Here is a 15,513-nt window from a genome sequence, read left to right on the forward strand (position 1 = left end):
ACGCTTTCTCAAATGAACATTTCAAGAAGTACTATAGTTGGTTCATAACTAAACAATTAATGGAGTTTATTTTCAGCGGAGGCCTATTTAGAAAGGTTTCTTGAATAGTTTCTTCTTGACTTTGAAGGAAACGTTAGTCATCGTCTGCTTTTCACACCTGTCGCATTTAATCGATGGCCAGCCAATCACATAGCGCTAACATATTCCAATGCGGGACTGTCTCGGGCTATTTTTATCATACATACCTTTACGGTAGCACAAGTTCGATAACTAGAATTTTTAATTCTACCTGGACCGGTTTGTGGATAAAGTAAGTACACGATTCTTTTATCTGTTGATTTCATTGATCTGTTTCCAATATATTCTGTCGATTTTATTGTATATTACATGCACTATTGTCCACAAGACCTGTAGAAATGGGAAATCAAAGGACCGCTGCGCGTTGTTTACACATAAGCGATGCACTGTGCTTGTGTCACGCCTGTGTCCATTCTGCCCTCTATATGATAAGAGTCAATTATACATTTTCTGCAGCATCAGTGGCGTGTATTTTATACATTTGATTAAAGTACTGATTGTAGTCTATAAGAAGTGAAACTACATTTCTTTCGTCTTCCCATGCTGTACTGGCCACTTCTTCACACCCAGTAACAAAAGTATTTTGAATTTAAAGTAGCCGGTATACCTGTGAGAATATTTCAAAATACCATTTCTGGAGGAGGTTATGTTCATTTGTTGCATGATAATTGGTCAGCATATAATGTATTTCCTCACATTGTTTTGTGTGATTTTATTGCAATATGCTTTCATAAAAAATGTATGTAATAATTTTAAATTTACAAAACTGCATGGACTTTTGATTGAAAACATCCACACACAATTTGTAAAGTATGTTGTCTCTTGTTAAATATCTATAAAATTGTCTGTTATTTCAAATAATATCAATAAATTTTAGATTGATTCACTAATATAACAATACTGTACAAATATAAACAAGGCAATGTCAACCATAGAAAATGAAGCATATGCCTTGTATAGATTTTTTTGGTACTATTCTTCCATGAGGATGATGAGTGCATTTTTGCACATCCCTTTAGTACCCCTTCTTCTAATTAATGTACTGGAATTGCAATAGATATCTACTGTCATTTTCCAAGTTCTACGTTTATTTTGTTTTTTGTATTAAAGAGAATGTGAAGGCGTATTGTAGGTATAGTGAAACATGTAAGTTATCTATTTTCTGTGTATGTCTTTGGAGAAACATGATATACACCAGTGCTTTATTAGACATGAAAAAAACAAGACAAAGGATGACTCAATCCGATACCTTGTTAGTTGTAACTGTTAATCTGTAGACAGCTCAAGCCCACTGACAAAATTATAATAATGGTCAGTGTTGAATGACTTATGTATTTGATATATACATGTAACTATATATACATTTCACTTCTGTATGAAAATGTAATGTCATTCTGTTTTACTTTATGGTCAAAGATCATGAAATTCCTATTTCCTGTTTCAATTTCATCACTAGAATAACTGTATTTGGTCAAAGCAGAATTTATGAAAATACATGTACTGGTATGTTACTAGCTTAAGTCTATTATGCTCACTGATAAATGCATTTGAGTGATTAGATTACGAGTTACCGGTAAACACTATTGGAATTCGTCCATCTTTGTAAACCGGTATTTTGTTTTGTATTTTCTGTGGGTAGGAGTGGCTTTGGAGTTTGGAGACTTACCTGTAAAGAATCAATCATCAGACTGCATGCATGATTGGTTTTAGGAATGCGTAGTAAAAATACTATTGTAGGGCCGTCATTGTAATTAATGATTGTACATGAATTGAAGGAGTTAAAATGATTAGATTGAAAAGAAAAATAATTGTATGGAAAAAAAAAGAAAGACACTGTAGAAGCATCCCTGCCAAAATCTGAATGTAGCTATTTGATGTGCTTTTGACATAGATTTGAAGTCTCAAGGACGTGTGTGAAACTGCTGACATTTAAATATATTCAACCTCAAGAGAAGTTTGTCAACCATCATATACACTTTTAAATGTTGGTTGCATAGATATAGTGATAATGGATTCACTTCAAAATTGAAGTATTTGACATAGAACAAGGAAAATATTTTAGGTACATGTTGATTTTCCCTGAGATTTTGTTGTAATCCAGCTATAAACTTATGGTAGATTGATCTGCCTATTTCACATATTGATAAAAAGCATAGCCCTAGGAGGAATTAAATGAATTGGAGTGATTTGCTATTTGATAAACGGCATGTATTCTTACTAAATGAGATTTCTAGTGTGCTACAACGAATAATTGGCTGTACATCAGCCATAAAGTGCCCCCACAAAACTGTCAGAAGTGACAGAACATGAATGGAGTTCCTTATGTTGGGTAGAAGGTTGGCCAGATTTATAGAAGATTGACAAGATGACTAAAACCAAAAACTTTCTCTTTCCTCAATATCACTTGTTTGTTAAGTTATGGCTGTATATCACCTTATAAGGCAAGTCAATGCATTTACTGGCAGTTGAAATACAAGAAGTCAGATATCAATCAGGTTGCTTGTAAATTGAGTTAAATTAAAATTCTGTGTGCAATGAATGCAGATGTTTAAAGAAAAGATGTGAAGAACTAGACTGTGTCGATGAATGGAAAGCATGAATAGTTGTTGACTAAAATTTCTCAAATTCAGTGATTAATGTATGTTATTGTGAATCCATGATTAAAATCTTTCAGAAGTGTGAATATTGAAGTATTTTCATATTTTACTTTTTCAAATGCTTAAAATAACTAAAGAATGTTTAAAAAAACTGCCAGTTTGGGGGAAGATTGGATAGGGTTTCTTAAAATCGTACAATACAGTAAGCCCATTTCTCTGAAAGTATTGGGCTTTAAAAACATTCAACCTACTTACAGTTGTTTAGTGTTATGACAAGTTACTAGTGTGTTTATATAAGCTTTTGAATGCTAGTGTTTGTCATTTTTTGAGACAGTTATTTCATTCTCTGCAATGGTCTGGTCCCATTACGCCTGAGCCATACCTCTGTTACAGTAGCTCATTGTAATATATACACCTTAATTGTAAAAATTGTAGCAAGCAGTCTAAAGAAGTACTAGGGTTTTTTTTAACTGCATTATACTATGGTAGATTTAATGGTCTATAAACAACAGATTACTCTACATAAATTTACATAATGAATATGTACATTAATCGTTACAAATGAAACATTGATTTTAAAGAATGTGCATACATGAAGAAACTATAAAGATGAATATACACAACTTTGTTCAATGAGTAACCATGAATAAGAGATCAATAGATCTGTTTGTTTATGATCCAAACCCACCCAAATTGTCCCATAGGCCAAAATCACTCATGTGTATCAATAGACAGGAAAATCAGACCCTAGCTTTTAAATCCTGACACCCTCGTACAAGATGAGATGACGAGGAATGCAGTGTAGGACAGTTATGTCAGGGCAGTGACAGGTCTATTATTGATGGTTAATCATATCATGATGTTATAGTAACGGCTCTTAAACACTGTCAACCAGGGGACCATGGCCAGATCCCGGTGAGAGGATTAAAAAAACAACCAACAAGCACTTTTCTGTTCTACATAGGGAGGGGATTCAAGTTGTTGATCATGAAAAGCAATGGCAGAATATATCGGGAGTTTACAAATCATTGATGGACATGAACTACTGGATTTAGTTACACCCCCCCCCCCCCCCCCAAAAAAAAAAAAAACAAAACAAAACAAACAAACAAAAAAACCAAAAGAAACTAAAAAAGTCTGGAAGAAAATCCTACTGTAGATTCCTTGTTTTACGCGTGTACATTGTACTTAATTCCGCGATTCAATGGTTTTCCATCAAGTCGCGAGAACATAAGATCACGAATTTCAAAACTTTATCATAGTTTCTTGTAGTTAACATATGTTCGAAAATTAAAAGCGAGATTTTAAAATTCGCGAGACAGGCTTCTCCTGATTTTACGCGGATATTAATTCCTCATGTTTAATTAGGAATTTACAGTATTTAAATGTTCATACTTGACACAAGTTATTTAAAAAGGATGAAGATGTAACATGATAATTGTTTTGTTGAAATGCTTATGTTATTCACTGACATTATCTTTTTGCAAGACTGAAGACATATATAATAGAATGAGACTTGATTAGAACGTCTTTTTAGTGCTACAGTGTATAAGAGATAGCATTACATTATGAACATAATGGTTAAGGGTTCATGTAAACTGGAGATTACTAAAGTACCTTATTTCTGGTATTTAATGCCTTTTTCTGCCATTGGTTTATCAGGTAAAGTTGGAACCTGTACACAATGAACGTGGATCCAGCATTTCGAAGTGTCCAGAAAGGCAGGTCTGGGTTCTACATATGGAGGATAGAGGTATGTCATCACTGCTTATAATTGTATTCATTTTGTACAATGCTTTATAAGCACTTTATTCTTGATATCTGATATTTAGTAAGAAAATTATTATCCGTAATTTCTTTGGTAAAATGATTTAAGAATTACATATATTATGCTATGATTTCAGGACATGAAAGTAGTGGCTGTTCCACGAGAGCAATACGGCAGTTTCTACAAAGGTGACTCCTACATCATCCTCTCTGTAAGTTGGACATTTTGTTTTTAGTTTTCCTCTATGTATTTGAGCAAATTTAATTATTTTGGTCAGTAATAGCAAAAACATGGTCAATATGCAACAATTTTTTGATTGCTGTTGTATATAGAATTACAGTAAGAATATATCTATTATGTTATTTTAATGTTGATATCTATTCTTAAACTTGTTTAAAGGCACATTTATATCTTAAATCTACATCAAGGTTTTCTCCTCTTTTTCTTTAACTTTTGTTGGTTTGAGATAAAATCTTTTGTCCATGTGCCAATTATTTTCAAGACTTTTCATTGTATTACATGTATGTCAGTATTTAGTAGTAGATTGTAAATTAGCTGTTGCATTGAGATACAATAAATAAATTTACATTGTTACACAAACCAGTTATCAGAAGAGGGAGACCTGAAGGGTGTTAACATCAAGGTATATCAATCAAGCCTAGTGTTATGTAGCCTCACTATGGCCAAAGCTTGTACCCCTATTGCAGGGGGCCAAACCTCACTATAAAGCTTAACCCCTGAATGAGGGCTGAATCTCAGGTCACTCAGGCGAATTCAGGCTCGCCGATTTGAGCATGCTTCTGAGTGGATATGTAGAATGTACCGGATGTTGTGACTGGCTGCTGCAGTGTGAATTGCATGCTTATGTTAATTCCTTTTAAATGCATGCATCTTTTGCTGTGATTGATGGTTGTGCAATGGCAGAATAATTGTTTGATATATACCGTGAATTCTTGTATCTGTCTGCATACCCAAGCAGGAAGTAAATCAAATATAATGTTCCAGTCTGATGCAAGCTGTTGAGTTCATTTACAGAATTTGTTTAGTACCTATTTTTTAGACTTCCTTGGGTTCTTAAATGAAATCTGTACATCAGAGCACATTCTTCATTTTATTTTGACTATACACGCAATCAGCAATAGTGAGACGCCTCATATTTTGTTGATGTTCAGATATCAAATAATGACTTTTTAGTGCTTTGTTTTATTTGCTTAAGGTAGATTAGTTGTATTTGAATAAGATCAAAATGCTTTATATCTTGGTTTCACAAACACATTTATATTTACTTGAGGGCAACTTCTGTTGAGTAGAAATAAAGCACACTCTTGCTTTGACTTGCTGCTTGAGATCTTTCCATGGACTGGATGGGTGTTGTCCAATTGTAAAGTGCTTGTTTGAACTTTTCAGTTTTGACTTGTAGCACAGGAAATATTTAAACATTGCGAGAAACAAATGACACATTTAATTCTACCTGTTGCATGAGAATGCTTTAGACTGTGTGCTTTGTATAGACTCTTTGTGCAATCTTTATATTACATTTTGCTTAAATGTTTTTGCCTCAGTTACATTAGTGAAATACAGTAATCTTGTATATTGGTTCTCTATTTTTAAATCGTCTGGACTTCTATAAGCACTGGTTCTCAAAATTCTTAAAATGGTACATGGAATAAAAGTGACTGTAATTTTTGAAATGCCTAGCTTTGTTTGATTTCAGATTAAGGAAATTAAGGGTAGCCTAGATGCTAACATTCACTTCTGGCTAGGATCCGAGACAACACAGGTATGATTTACATCTTATCAGAGTTTGTTTTACCTGAGGTTGTGTCAGGCTAACTCATTAATGATATCCGACCCTCCCTAAGAACTTGGACATGTCTCTGTAACCCTAGAAAACTGCAAAAGTGTAACAAGATTACATAGAACAATGACCTATTCCAGGTGTATAAATAGCGTTCATTACTGGAACAGATAGTGAGGATGTGATGAGAATAATAAACAATGCACAAGGTTAAATGCTTGAACATGCATGACTTCTAGGCAAAATTCTTCTAATCCTTTTGAACATTTATTTCAGAATAAAAAAAAAAAATTCTGAATCTTTGAAAAAAAGATTGATTAAAGCTGTGTTTATCTCCCCCCCCACCCCCCCCCCCCCCCAATTGTACTTAGTGTATTACTACATATAAGAATAACATGTGTATAACTCTTTAAACTACCGGGTATTTAGTTTGAAATGTAGATGTATTTACATGTATTGCTGTTTGTATGTAAAAGGATGAAGCTGGTGTGGCAGCATACAAGACTGTGGAACTGGATGATTACCTGGGAGGGGCACCTGTTCAACACCGAGAGGTCGAAGGTCATGAATCCAAAGGCTTCCTCAATTACTTCAAGTCTAAAGGAGGAGTCAGGTATTCACAATAATTATGAGTATTTTTTTTTTCATTTGAAAACCAGTTAATATGAGTGAGAAGCAAACATTTTAACAATTAGATATGTAAATTGTCATACGTAGAATAGATGACATAAATGGCAGAGCCTTAAGGTGGAGTCGTATTTTGTGATTATAAGTTTTTGGTGTTTTGTAGGTATGCTGATGGAGGTCACAAGTCCGGGTTTAACCATGTGGAACACACATTTAAGCAGAGGCTTTTACATGTCAAAGGAAAACACCATGTCAGAGTATCAGAGGTGAAGAAAATCACACAACCATAGCACTTTACTGATGCATATAATAATCCAGTATTGTTGATGTGGAATATTTGAGCAATAACCATTCTACCTTTACAACACTTGTAGATTTTTTTTTTATTATCAATTTATTCACATTAGAGTAATCAGATCCCAATTTATTAATTACACATACATAATAACTACATGTGTATTGTCCATGTAATACGCAATTTTTTTTTTTATTTAAAAATTCTGGCTATTTGACATAATTTGTGAAAACAACTGAATTCTGAAATAGAGATTATAATTTTTAGACACAAATTGGCTGGTCCTCCATGAACCATGGCGATGCATTCATCTTGGACACAGGGGTGGTTCTGTTTGTGTGGGTCGGAAAGGAAGCTAGCCGTACGGAGAGAATCAAGGTCAGAAATTGTCGGCATTTTCCTCAGGAAAAATATCATTTGGAAAAGAAATAAAAAGACTGTGATATTCTAGCTTTACAAGAAGCTGTAGAATAATGTTGAACTTTTTTCAGGCGCTGGAACATGCCCGTCAGTTGAGAGATGAGAGAGGAAAAGCCAATATTGTTGTAGTAGAGGATGAACAAGAGAAAGAAATGACAAAAGAAGAATTTGAGGTAACATCATTGCCAATCTAACATTTATAAAAGATAAATGTATAAGAAGATACATTAATCCTAATACATGTACATGCATATTCAATCCGTAAACATAATTTTTCTTGTTCTTTTTTTTGCCCTTTTTTCAATGAATGAGTCTCATAGAATACATAGACCTTTTAAATGATATAATGATTGAGATCAAAATAAAAGTCTGTAAGCATGAATATTTTTAATGTGAGATACTTGTCTTGTTCCAGGAATTTGACAAACACTTGCCTTTGAGTTCCAAAGATCAGATTAAATCCAAAGAGGAGGGTGGAGCTGATGAGGTCGCTGAGAGAAGGAGCAGCAGTGAGCTCAAACTCTACGTGTAAGTCTGTCACGTTGCTCTCTTGGGGTGTTTGAAGTTATATTTTTTAGATTGTGTATTTTATTGATTAACCTTTGATCTTTGACCTTTCAGTTGTTCTGAAGATGAGGGCACCCTGAAGGTCTCAGAGGTCAAGGGAGGACCTTTGTTGAAGGCTGATCTGGATTCATCAGTAAGTCTCAGTCCAAATACTGACCAGTGATCTAGATTCACAAAGCCCTACCAGTATACAACATAGTGACAAAGTTTGTTTGATTCTAGAGGTAAAACATTTACTGGTATGTTTGGAATTTTTTTAGGAATCTTACATCATTGACAATGGCAGCGCTGGTATTTGGGCATGGATTGGGAAAAAATCATCCAAAAAGGAAAGATCTGAGGCAATGAGAAATGCCCTGGTGAGTATGAATGATGGTGGAGCTGACAAAAACGGTAAAACTTGATCTGATCTGATATCTTTCATTTGGCTGGACCACTTTTTCCTCTGCAGGGCTTCATTAAGAAGAAGAACCTGCCCACTAGCACCAGTGTGACGCGGGTGGTGGAGGGAGGGGAGCCCTCAGATTTCAAATGTCTCTTCAGAGACTGGCCTCAGCCCCCCATCACTGGCAAAGTCTACAGCAGAAACAGAGTCGGTAAGCTTCTTTTGTCTACTAAGTCTTCTAATCAGCTATTCATCTGTCCACAATTTGAGACATCTTTAATAATGGTGATACACAACAGTGTTGATAATTTGTTTGTTTACTTTTGATTACTGTCTTTACTGGCTTTCCACCTGTCAACATTTGGAGACATCTTTTTTAATGTTGATACACGTTGTTTTTGTGTTGTTTTGGTGTTTTTTTTTTACATTTGCTTACTGTGTGTTCTTTCAGCCAAAACTATTCAGACTAAGTTTGATGCCTCTACTCTTCACTCTAACCAACAACTGGCTGCCGAGACACAGATGTTTGATGATGGATCCGGTCGCGTGGAGGTTTGTACAACTTTTATTGGAGATTATTTTAATGGATTTAATTTTCAGAAAAAACCAGAATCTAAAGTTGTGAGTACAAATATTTTGGTCTTTTGTTAGATAAATAAACTAGATCTTGGAAAGTTAATTGCTTTTCCTATGTATTACATGTGGATCTTTTGAGTGAAGGACTATATATAGATCTAATGTTTTGAGTTTGTAAGTCTCTGATATTCATTGTGAAAGCTTTTGCTGTGTACCTGTAGGTCTGGCGAGTGAAGGACTTTGATCTGGAGCCCATCCATTCCCAGTACATGGGCCAGTTCTTTGCTGGTGACTGCTACGTCATTCAGTATACGTACAAGGTGGCAGGGAAGGACAACCATGTGATCTACTACTGGCAGGGCCTCAAGTCCACCACCGACGAGAAAGGAACCTCCGCCCTGAAGGCCGTGGAACTGGACGATAAGCTGGGAGGGGCTGCAGTTCAGGTACATAACTACCGAACAGATAGATACATTGTATTTCAGTTATTTGTGCTCAAACACTGGTCAAGGAGTTACATGTACTTATACATATAAATAATTTCAAAAATACAGGTACTTAGGGTACTTATATATATTACATACATTTGCAGGTTCGAGTTGTCCAAGGCAAAGAGCCAGCCCACTTCATGTCTATGTTTGATGGAAAAATGATCATTTTCTCCGTAAGTTTATAATGCACTTGTTTTTTCTAATTATAAATTTTATCTTGTTCAAAATCTAGGGCATACAAATTGTTTAATGCAGTAGTACATTTATCATGGTTGTCACGATGACAAAAAAAATGATTATATCTATTGGATACAATAAGATATTCAGGTTTTGCTGATTAAAGGTTGAAAAATGTGTTGCATTTCTACTTGATACCACTGATTTGTTTATATCAGGGTGGACATGCTGGCTGGGGAGGCCAGAACAACTCGGATGGACCAGGAGACAGCTACATGCTGCAGGTCAGAGGGACCAACCAACTCAACACCAAGGCTGTTCAGGTGAGCACCTACCTTGAATTGAATTAAATCTAGGGCTACACAAGTCATGTACAGTGTATATGTGAAAGCATTCTCTGATGGCATTGAATCTTTTATTTTGTAGGTTGAAATGGACGCTTCCTCTCTGAATACTAATGATGTATTTGTTATTTTCACCAAAACTCAAGTGTTCATCTGGTGTGGAAAGGTAATTGCACATAACAACTATCATACTATTTGTTGGGTTGGATTGTTTATAGCAAATTTTACTGGTAAAATGTACATAAACATGTGTATGAAAAAATGTTTTGTTCTTTAACACTGGTTAATGGGTCTTGCCTTTGTATTGTAGGGCAGCACAGGGGATGAAAGAGAAATGGCCAAGAAGGTCACAAGCAGATCCCCAAGGTAAATCAGAAAAAAGATAATGATAACATATGATAAGAATGTTACATACTTGTGTAGAGACTTCAATTGCATGTAGTCTATTATATCAAGTACTTGCATGTGCAGTGGTGCAATACCATTTAACAATAACTATTTTGTATCACAGGGAACCAGTCATGGTGTTTGAAGGTCAAGAGAAGGAAAACTTCTGGAATGTTCTTGGAGGCAAGAAAGAGTATGTCAATGACAAGCGCCTACAGGTCAGTGCCAGGATGTTAGTGATGGGTAGAATTGAACCTACAGAGAGTATTAAACTATAAAACTCATTCATAATCTACAAAATTCTCAAAATTGCACAAGTAGTATTGAAAATTGGGATATCACTTGGTCATTTATACCGTAAAAATCATGAAAAAAGTTTGGCACTTGATGCTAAAATCTCAGGCTTACTTTGACATTTACTGTGGAATCATTTAAATTCGTGGGGGCCAATTTCGTGGGTTGTTGGTTTTTTGCTTATTCATGGGGATGTAATTTCGTGGATCTGTTGGTTTCCAGTTTTAGTAAGCAAACTTACTCTTTCTACCCACGAAAACCACGAAAATTGAGCCACCACGAATTATAATGATTCCACAGTATGTTTTAAGTAATGGATAGATGCCTCAAACAGTTCTATATACATATAACTTATTGACTAGTTTATGAAGTGAACAGAAACAAACAATCCTCCCATACATCTGACATTAAGAATTATGATTAGCTATAATATACATGTAACTCATTGACTTATTATAGGAAGTGGAAACGAACCACCCAGCCCGCCTGTTCCAGATGTCCAATGCCTCTGGGCGGTTCACGGTGGACGAGATCCCAGACTTCACCCAGCAGGACCTGGTCAGTGATGACGTGATGATTCTGGACGTCTGGGACACTGTCTACGTCTGGATTGGAGAGGGTGCCAACAAGCAGGAGAGAGACGAGGCCGAACGACTGGCCATTGTATGTACATGTACATTTATCTGAACACCATAGTATGTAACCATGACAACCCATGTGGTTGTGTGTGCAGAAAAAGAGAGATTGGTCAATATGTTGAAGTGCATTTACAAATAAGTACATTTTGTAAATATAATCAGGGAATGATTTTGATAAAATTATCCTCAAGTAAAATATCTCATCTCAATGTCATCTGGGTTTATATTTTTTATTACATGTTACAATTTGAATGAAGTGAGACATTTTAGCAAAACTGCATTCAATAATTTTTTATCTGTAAATGAATTGTAGGAGTATGTGAATACAGACCCTGCAGGCCGGGACCCTGATACCCCTGTATACAAAGTCAAACAAGGCTACGAACCTCCCACCTTCACAGGCTTCTTTGGAATGTGGGACAGAGATCTCTGGAGTGTGAGTACACAATTCCGTATATCCTGGGGTTTTTAGTGTGTCACAAAATTTGCAAAAATGGGGAAAATCTGTAACAATTTTAATTTGCCTAAGTCTTTTTATGCCATTTAAAAAGTTTCTTATTGAGAATGATACAGGATATAATTTCTGCGTATTCAATTATTTCCAATTTTAAGGAGATCGCGAAAAAAGCAAAATTAGATCATCGTGAAAATTACTGGATATACGGTATTATAACCATGTTATGGTTTAAAAGTCAGTGTATATATACATGTACATGAAGATTTTTGTCATTCACATCTAGTTCTGACTTTGATTTTTTCTGTTTGTAGAAAGGAAAGTCATTTGAAGAGCTGAAGAAAGAGCTTGGAGAAGGAAACGAGGCTATGTCTCTTGTCAAGAAGGTCTGTAATAAATAAAAGCAACCAATGGTGTACAAATGAAATTAAGATTTTAAGTAAGTCGTATTGTTAGGAACCATATCTGTCATTCACATATGGAACACTTATTAAAAGTTAAAGGTCTTACCTGAAAACTGTGAATGTAATATGTATAAGGAATTCTCACATAAAGGACATGTAGAGATTCTTATTTCAAATCTTAGTACTGGGTACTTTGATAAAAAAATACTACAGAGCATGTCAGTATAAAAAAAACTGGCACATGATATGGATGAATATTTATATCCAGGCATTGAACAATTGATATTTTTGACTACAGGTAGCAGAGAATGGCTCCATGGATTTCCAGGATGTGGCCAAGTACAGCTATGATGAACTGACTGTTCCCGCCGAGGAACTGCCAGCAGGGGTTGATCCATCGTGTAGGGAGGTAGGTCAGGGGTCACAACAGGGGAAAACGTGTACATGTGTACTGCGTATGCAAACATGTAAAAATTGAAGGGTTCATGGTAGAGTGTGAATCCTTCTGAAAGTATTGACTGTGGCAGTTATGCTTTATCAAATCTTGGTTTCTTATGTGTAGAAAATTCAGCAATTGTGTGCATTTATGTATACTGTACATGTATTTGCTTATATCAGAGTAATTCTTTCTGATCAAAGATTTATCTAAAAGATTTAATTGAACTTCATGTGTAACTGTTATTGATTGGTTTGATGTCTATTTACAGATCCATCTAAGCAATGAAGACTTTGAAAAGGTTTTCAAGATGAAATACTCAGATTTTATCACCAAAGCACCTTGGAAACAGCAAGAGTTGAAGAAGAAGCACCGATTGTTCTAGCTGAATTTTATAGTTATAGTCAACTTATCCCATTGCTCATTATGTACGTAGTCTGTTGGCATTACGCACCAGTTACTGTACCAAACGTTCAGATGAAACAGATCTGACACAGATTATTATCAAAACCGTTTCTGTGTTTGCTTTTGTGGTGTTGCTGCAATGTGTAAAGTGTATGCACATGTACTTGAAAAAAAAAAGACACTTTGATTATAATTAAATCCACATTCACAATTTCTTAATTTAAACTAAATTAAATCCACCATATGCATATTCCAACTAGTTTAGGTTTTATGGAAACAAGTGATCAATGAACATGGTTATCCAACTGTTATTTACAATTTTTTCGTACAGTTGTTAAGATTTTAAAATAAATTTTTGGTATATATCACTTTATATTTCATATCAAGGATTGGGTTGTGATTAATTATTTACATATTTTGTGTGACCAAATAACTTCAGAACTTTAAGATCTTGTTTGTTTATTTTTTTTCCTGTTAGTATATGGATCTGCTTGTTAGTTTATTTTTGATATATCTTTAATATGTTATTTACTTTAATATTCCTTTTTTAAAAGTTGATTATATTTTGTATCCATTATTGGATGCCTTTTCTCTTCATTATCATGTTTGTTTGTTTACATTTTTCTAAAGTTTATTCATATTTCACAATACATAATAAGTAATAATCATAATATCGGGGTATTTGTTGTATATTTTAATCAAGAGTATTATATTATTGGTACAAGATATGATAATGAAAAAAATATGCATTGTTACTGTTATAGACAACTATTAAAATATTTACAGATTTACATTTAAAGAAAAAACCCTGAAAAGGATTCTTTTGAGAAAGACTGTTATATGTACATGAATATTGTTAGTGTTCAGGGTAAAATTTACTGAGTACAATACATCAAATGCCTCTCTACATATTCAATAGTGCGATTGTCTCATTGGTCTAAATCTAGCATGTTGCTTGTGTATGGATCTGCCAAGTGTCTTCCAGAAATGTAATCCATTCATATCTTGTTTAATAAAGCATTCGATATACATGTACATGCAAATTATACATGTAAATTACAATGCCTGCAAATGTTTTCCCATCTACATTCCTTGTAATGAATGAAGTGACAACTTCCCATTATATTTTGTTTCCATACCCGTTGGTAGGAGATGAGTGCTGCATAGAAAGCAATACATTCCTTTTGATATACACCTGTATGTAGTCTGTGCAATTCATTTTCTTAGATCTTTTAGAGTGCAATGTAAGCTATTTTAGGGGTTCCATTCCAAATAATATATATGAAGATTGTAGCCATCAAATTGTGGGGTTGGTAGATTTCTGATCAATATCTTTGTAACCAGATTTTTTTTTGTACTAGATCTGTATATGTAGTTTCACTTTGTCTCTGTCATTTTACAGACAATTATGTGTTGAACTTCTTATATAAATGTCTATTACCTATGGCTCCTTTGTGTTTTTTATGTTAATCTGCAAAAGTCTGGAATCATCACACAACTTGTCCTGTTTGATACAGTGTTGGTTTCCCAAGGAAAATCAATGTTGTATACGGTAATACATAGTGCCATAACCTTGTCAGCTCCTTTAAGGACTTGTCAGTAATTAAACTCAAATATCACCATATGAAGTTGGGGGAAATTTTCATTTATCATGCATAATGTTGATATAAGTGCTTCTGAAGCATGCTTTTAGGTTACTAAGGCCCTGATCTGTGGGACCCCATTGTGATCAGTGTTGGCCCAATCTGGCTCATGCTTCACCAAGAGTGCCTTTCAGTAAAAGGTATATGCAGTGACCTTGACACACATATCTAGTGAAGTTCATGGCGGACATCTTTGTAAAATCCTTGTTCAAACATTGTCTCTTTCCTTTGATTACCTGCCTTATATGTCACCTATTGAGTGCTTGTTGTATATCATGAATTGCAACAATCTTGAAGTAAATTAAGTCTGGGGTCAAAGCAATGATAAGGGATGCTTAAAGATGATCACTATAACAAAGATTTAATTCTTCAGTCACATTTCTCTGCTATCGATCATGCTTACCAGTAAAGATATTTTTGTTGTTTTAAATACTGGTTATGTCAACATTTTAATGGCAATCTTGAGAATAACCTTGTTACGTGTAAATAATATATAAAAAGGTTCATTATTTCAAGGATAAATAATACACCAGTTAGTACAATGTATAATATAAATTATCAAGACAATGCCTGTCTAATCCCATGCACCTCGGATATTTAAACAATCTCAAATCTCATATAAAAGAATTTTATATTTGAAATTGTGCATCAATACATGCATGATATAGAACTGCATTATCTGATCATCAACAAACATACATTTATACTTTTCTTCTTATTTTCATTTCT

At 34.5% G+C, this 15,513-nt stretch overlaps 1 protein-coding gene across 2 annotated transcripts; it reads left to right on the forward strand.

Annotated features, from left to right (window-relative positions):
• Positions 1 to 54: 54 nt before the first annotated feature.
• Positions 55 to 14,587, forward strand: LOC105321001 (advillin). 2 transcript variants are annotated; one of them, XM_066077245.1, is made up of 25 exons: positions 55 to 310; positions 4,338 to 4,428; positions 4,580 to 4,654; positions 5,048 to 5,086; positions 6,158 to 6,223; positions 6,718 to 6,854; positions 7,032 to 7,134; positions 7,431 to 7,541; positions 7,655 to 7,756; positions 7,999 to 8,111; positions 8,205 to 8,283; positions 8,411 to 8,509; positions 8,602 to 8,746; positions 8,987 to 9,087; positions 9,333 to 9,557; positions 9,704 to 9,775; positions 9,998 to 10,102; positions 10,206 to 10,289; positions 10,434 to 10,489; positions 10,635 to 10,728; positions 11,264 to 11,467; positions 11,756 to 11,878; positions 12,211 to 12,282; positions 12,599 to 12,709; positions 13,008 to 14,587. In XM_066077245.1, exons 2-25 carry the CDS (start codon positions 4,360 to 4,362, stop codon positions 13,119 to 13,121), a joined length of 2,499 nt encoding a protein of 832 aa, XP_065933317.1. In that variant the 5' UTR covers positions 55 to 310; positions 4,338 to 4,359; the 3' UTR covers positions 13,122 to 14,587. The 2 variants fall into 2 exon arrangements, with proteins under 2 accessions (XP_065933317.1, XP_065933318.1); XM_066077246.1 differs by lacking the exon at positions 5,048 to 5,086 and having other exon boundaries at positions 59 to 310.
• The last annotated feature ends 926 nt before the right edge of the window (positions 14,588 to 15,513 follow it).

This window comes from Magallana gigas, chromosome 2, assembly GCF_963853765.1.
Source record: "Magallana gigas chromosome 2, xbMagGiga1.1, whole genome shotgun sequence".
NCBI lineage: Eukaryota > Metazoa > Mollusca > Bivalvia > Ostreida > Ostreidae > Magallana > Magallana gigas.

Excerpts from the sequence above, each read along its gene's own strand:
- LOC105321001 (XM_066077245.1), top strand. The coding sequence starts at position 4,360 with ATGAACGTGGATCCAGCATTTCGAAGTGTCCAGAAAGGCAGGTCTGGG. Across the intron at positions 8,112-8,204 it reads AGTGAGCTCAAACTCTACGT|TTGTTCTGAAGATGAGGGCA; the intron begins GTAAGTCTGTCA and ends TTGACCTTTCAG. Across the intron at positions 8,284-8,410 it reads AGGCTGATCTGGATTCATCA|GAATCTTACATCATTGACAA; the intron begins GTAAGTCTCAGT and ends GAATTTTTTTAG.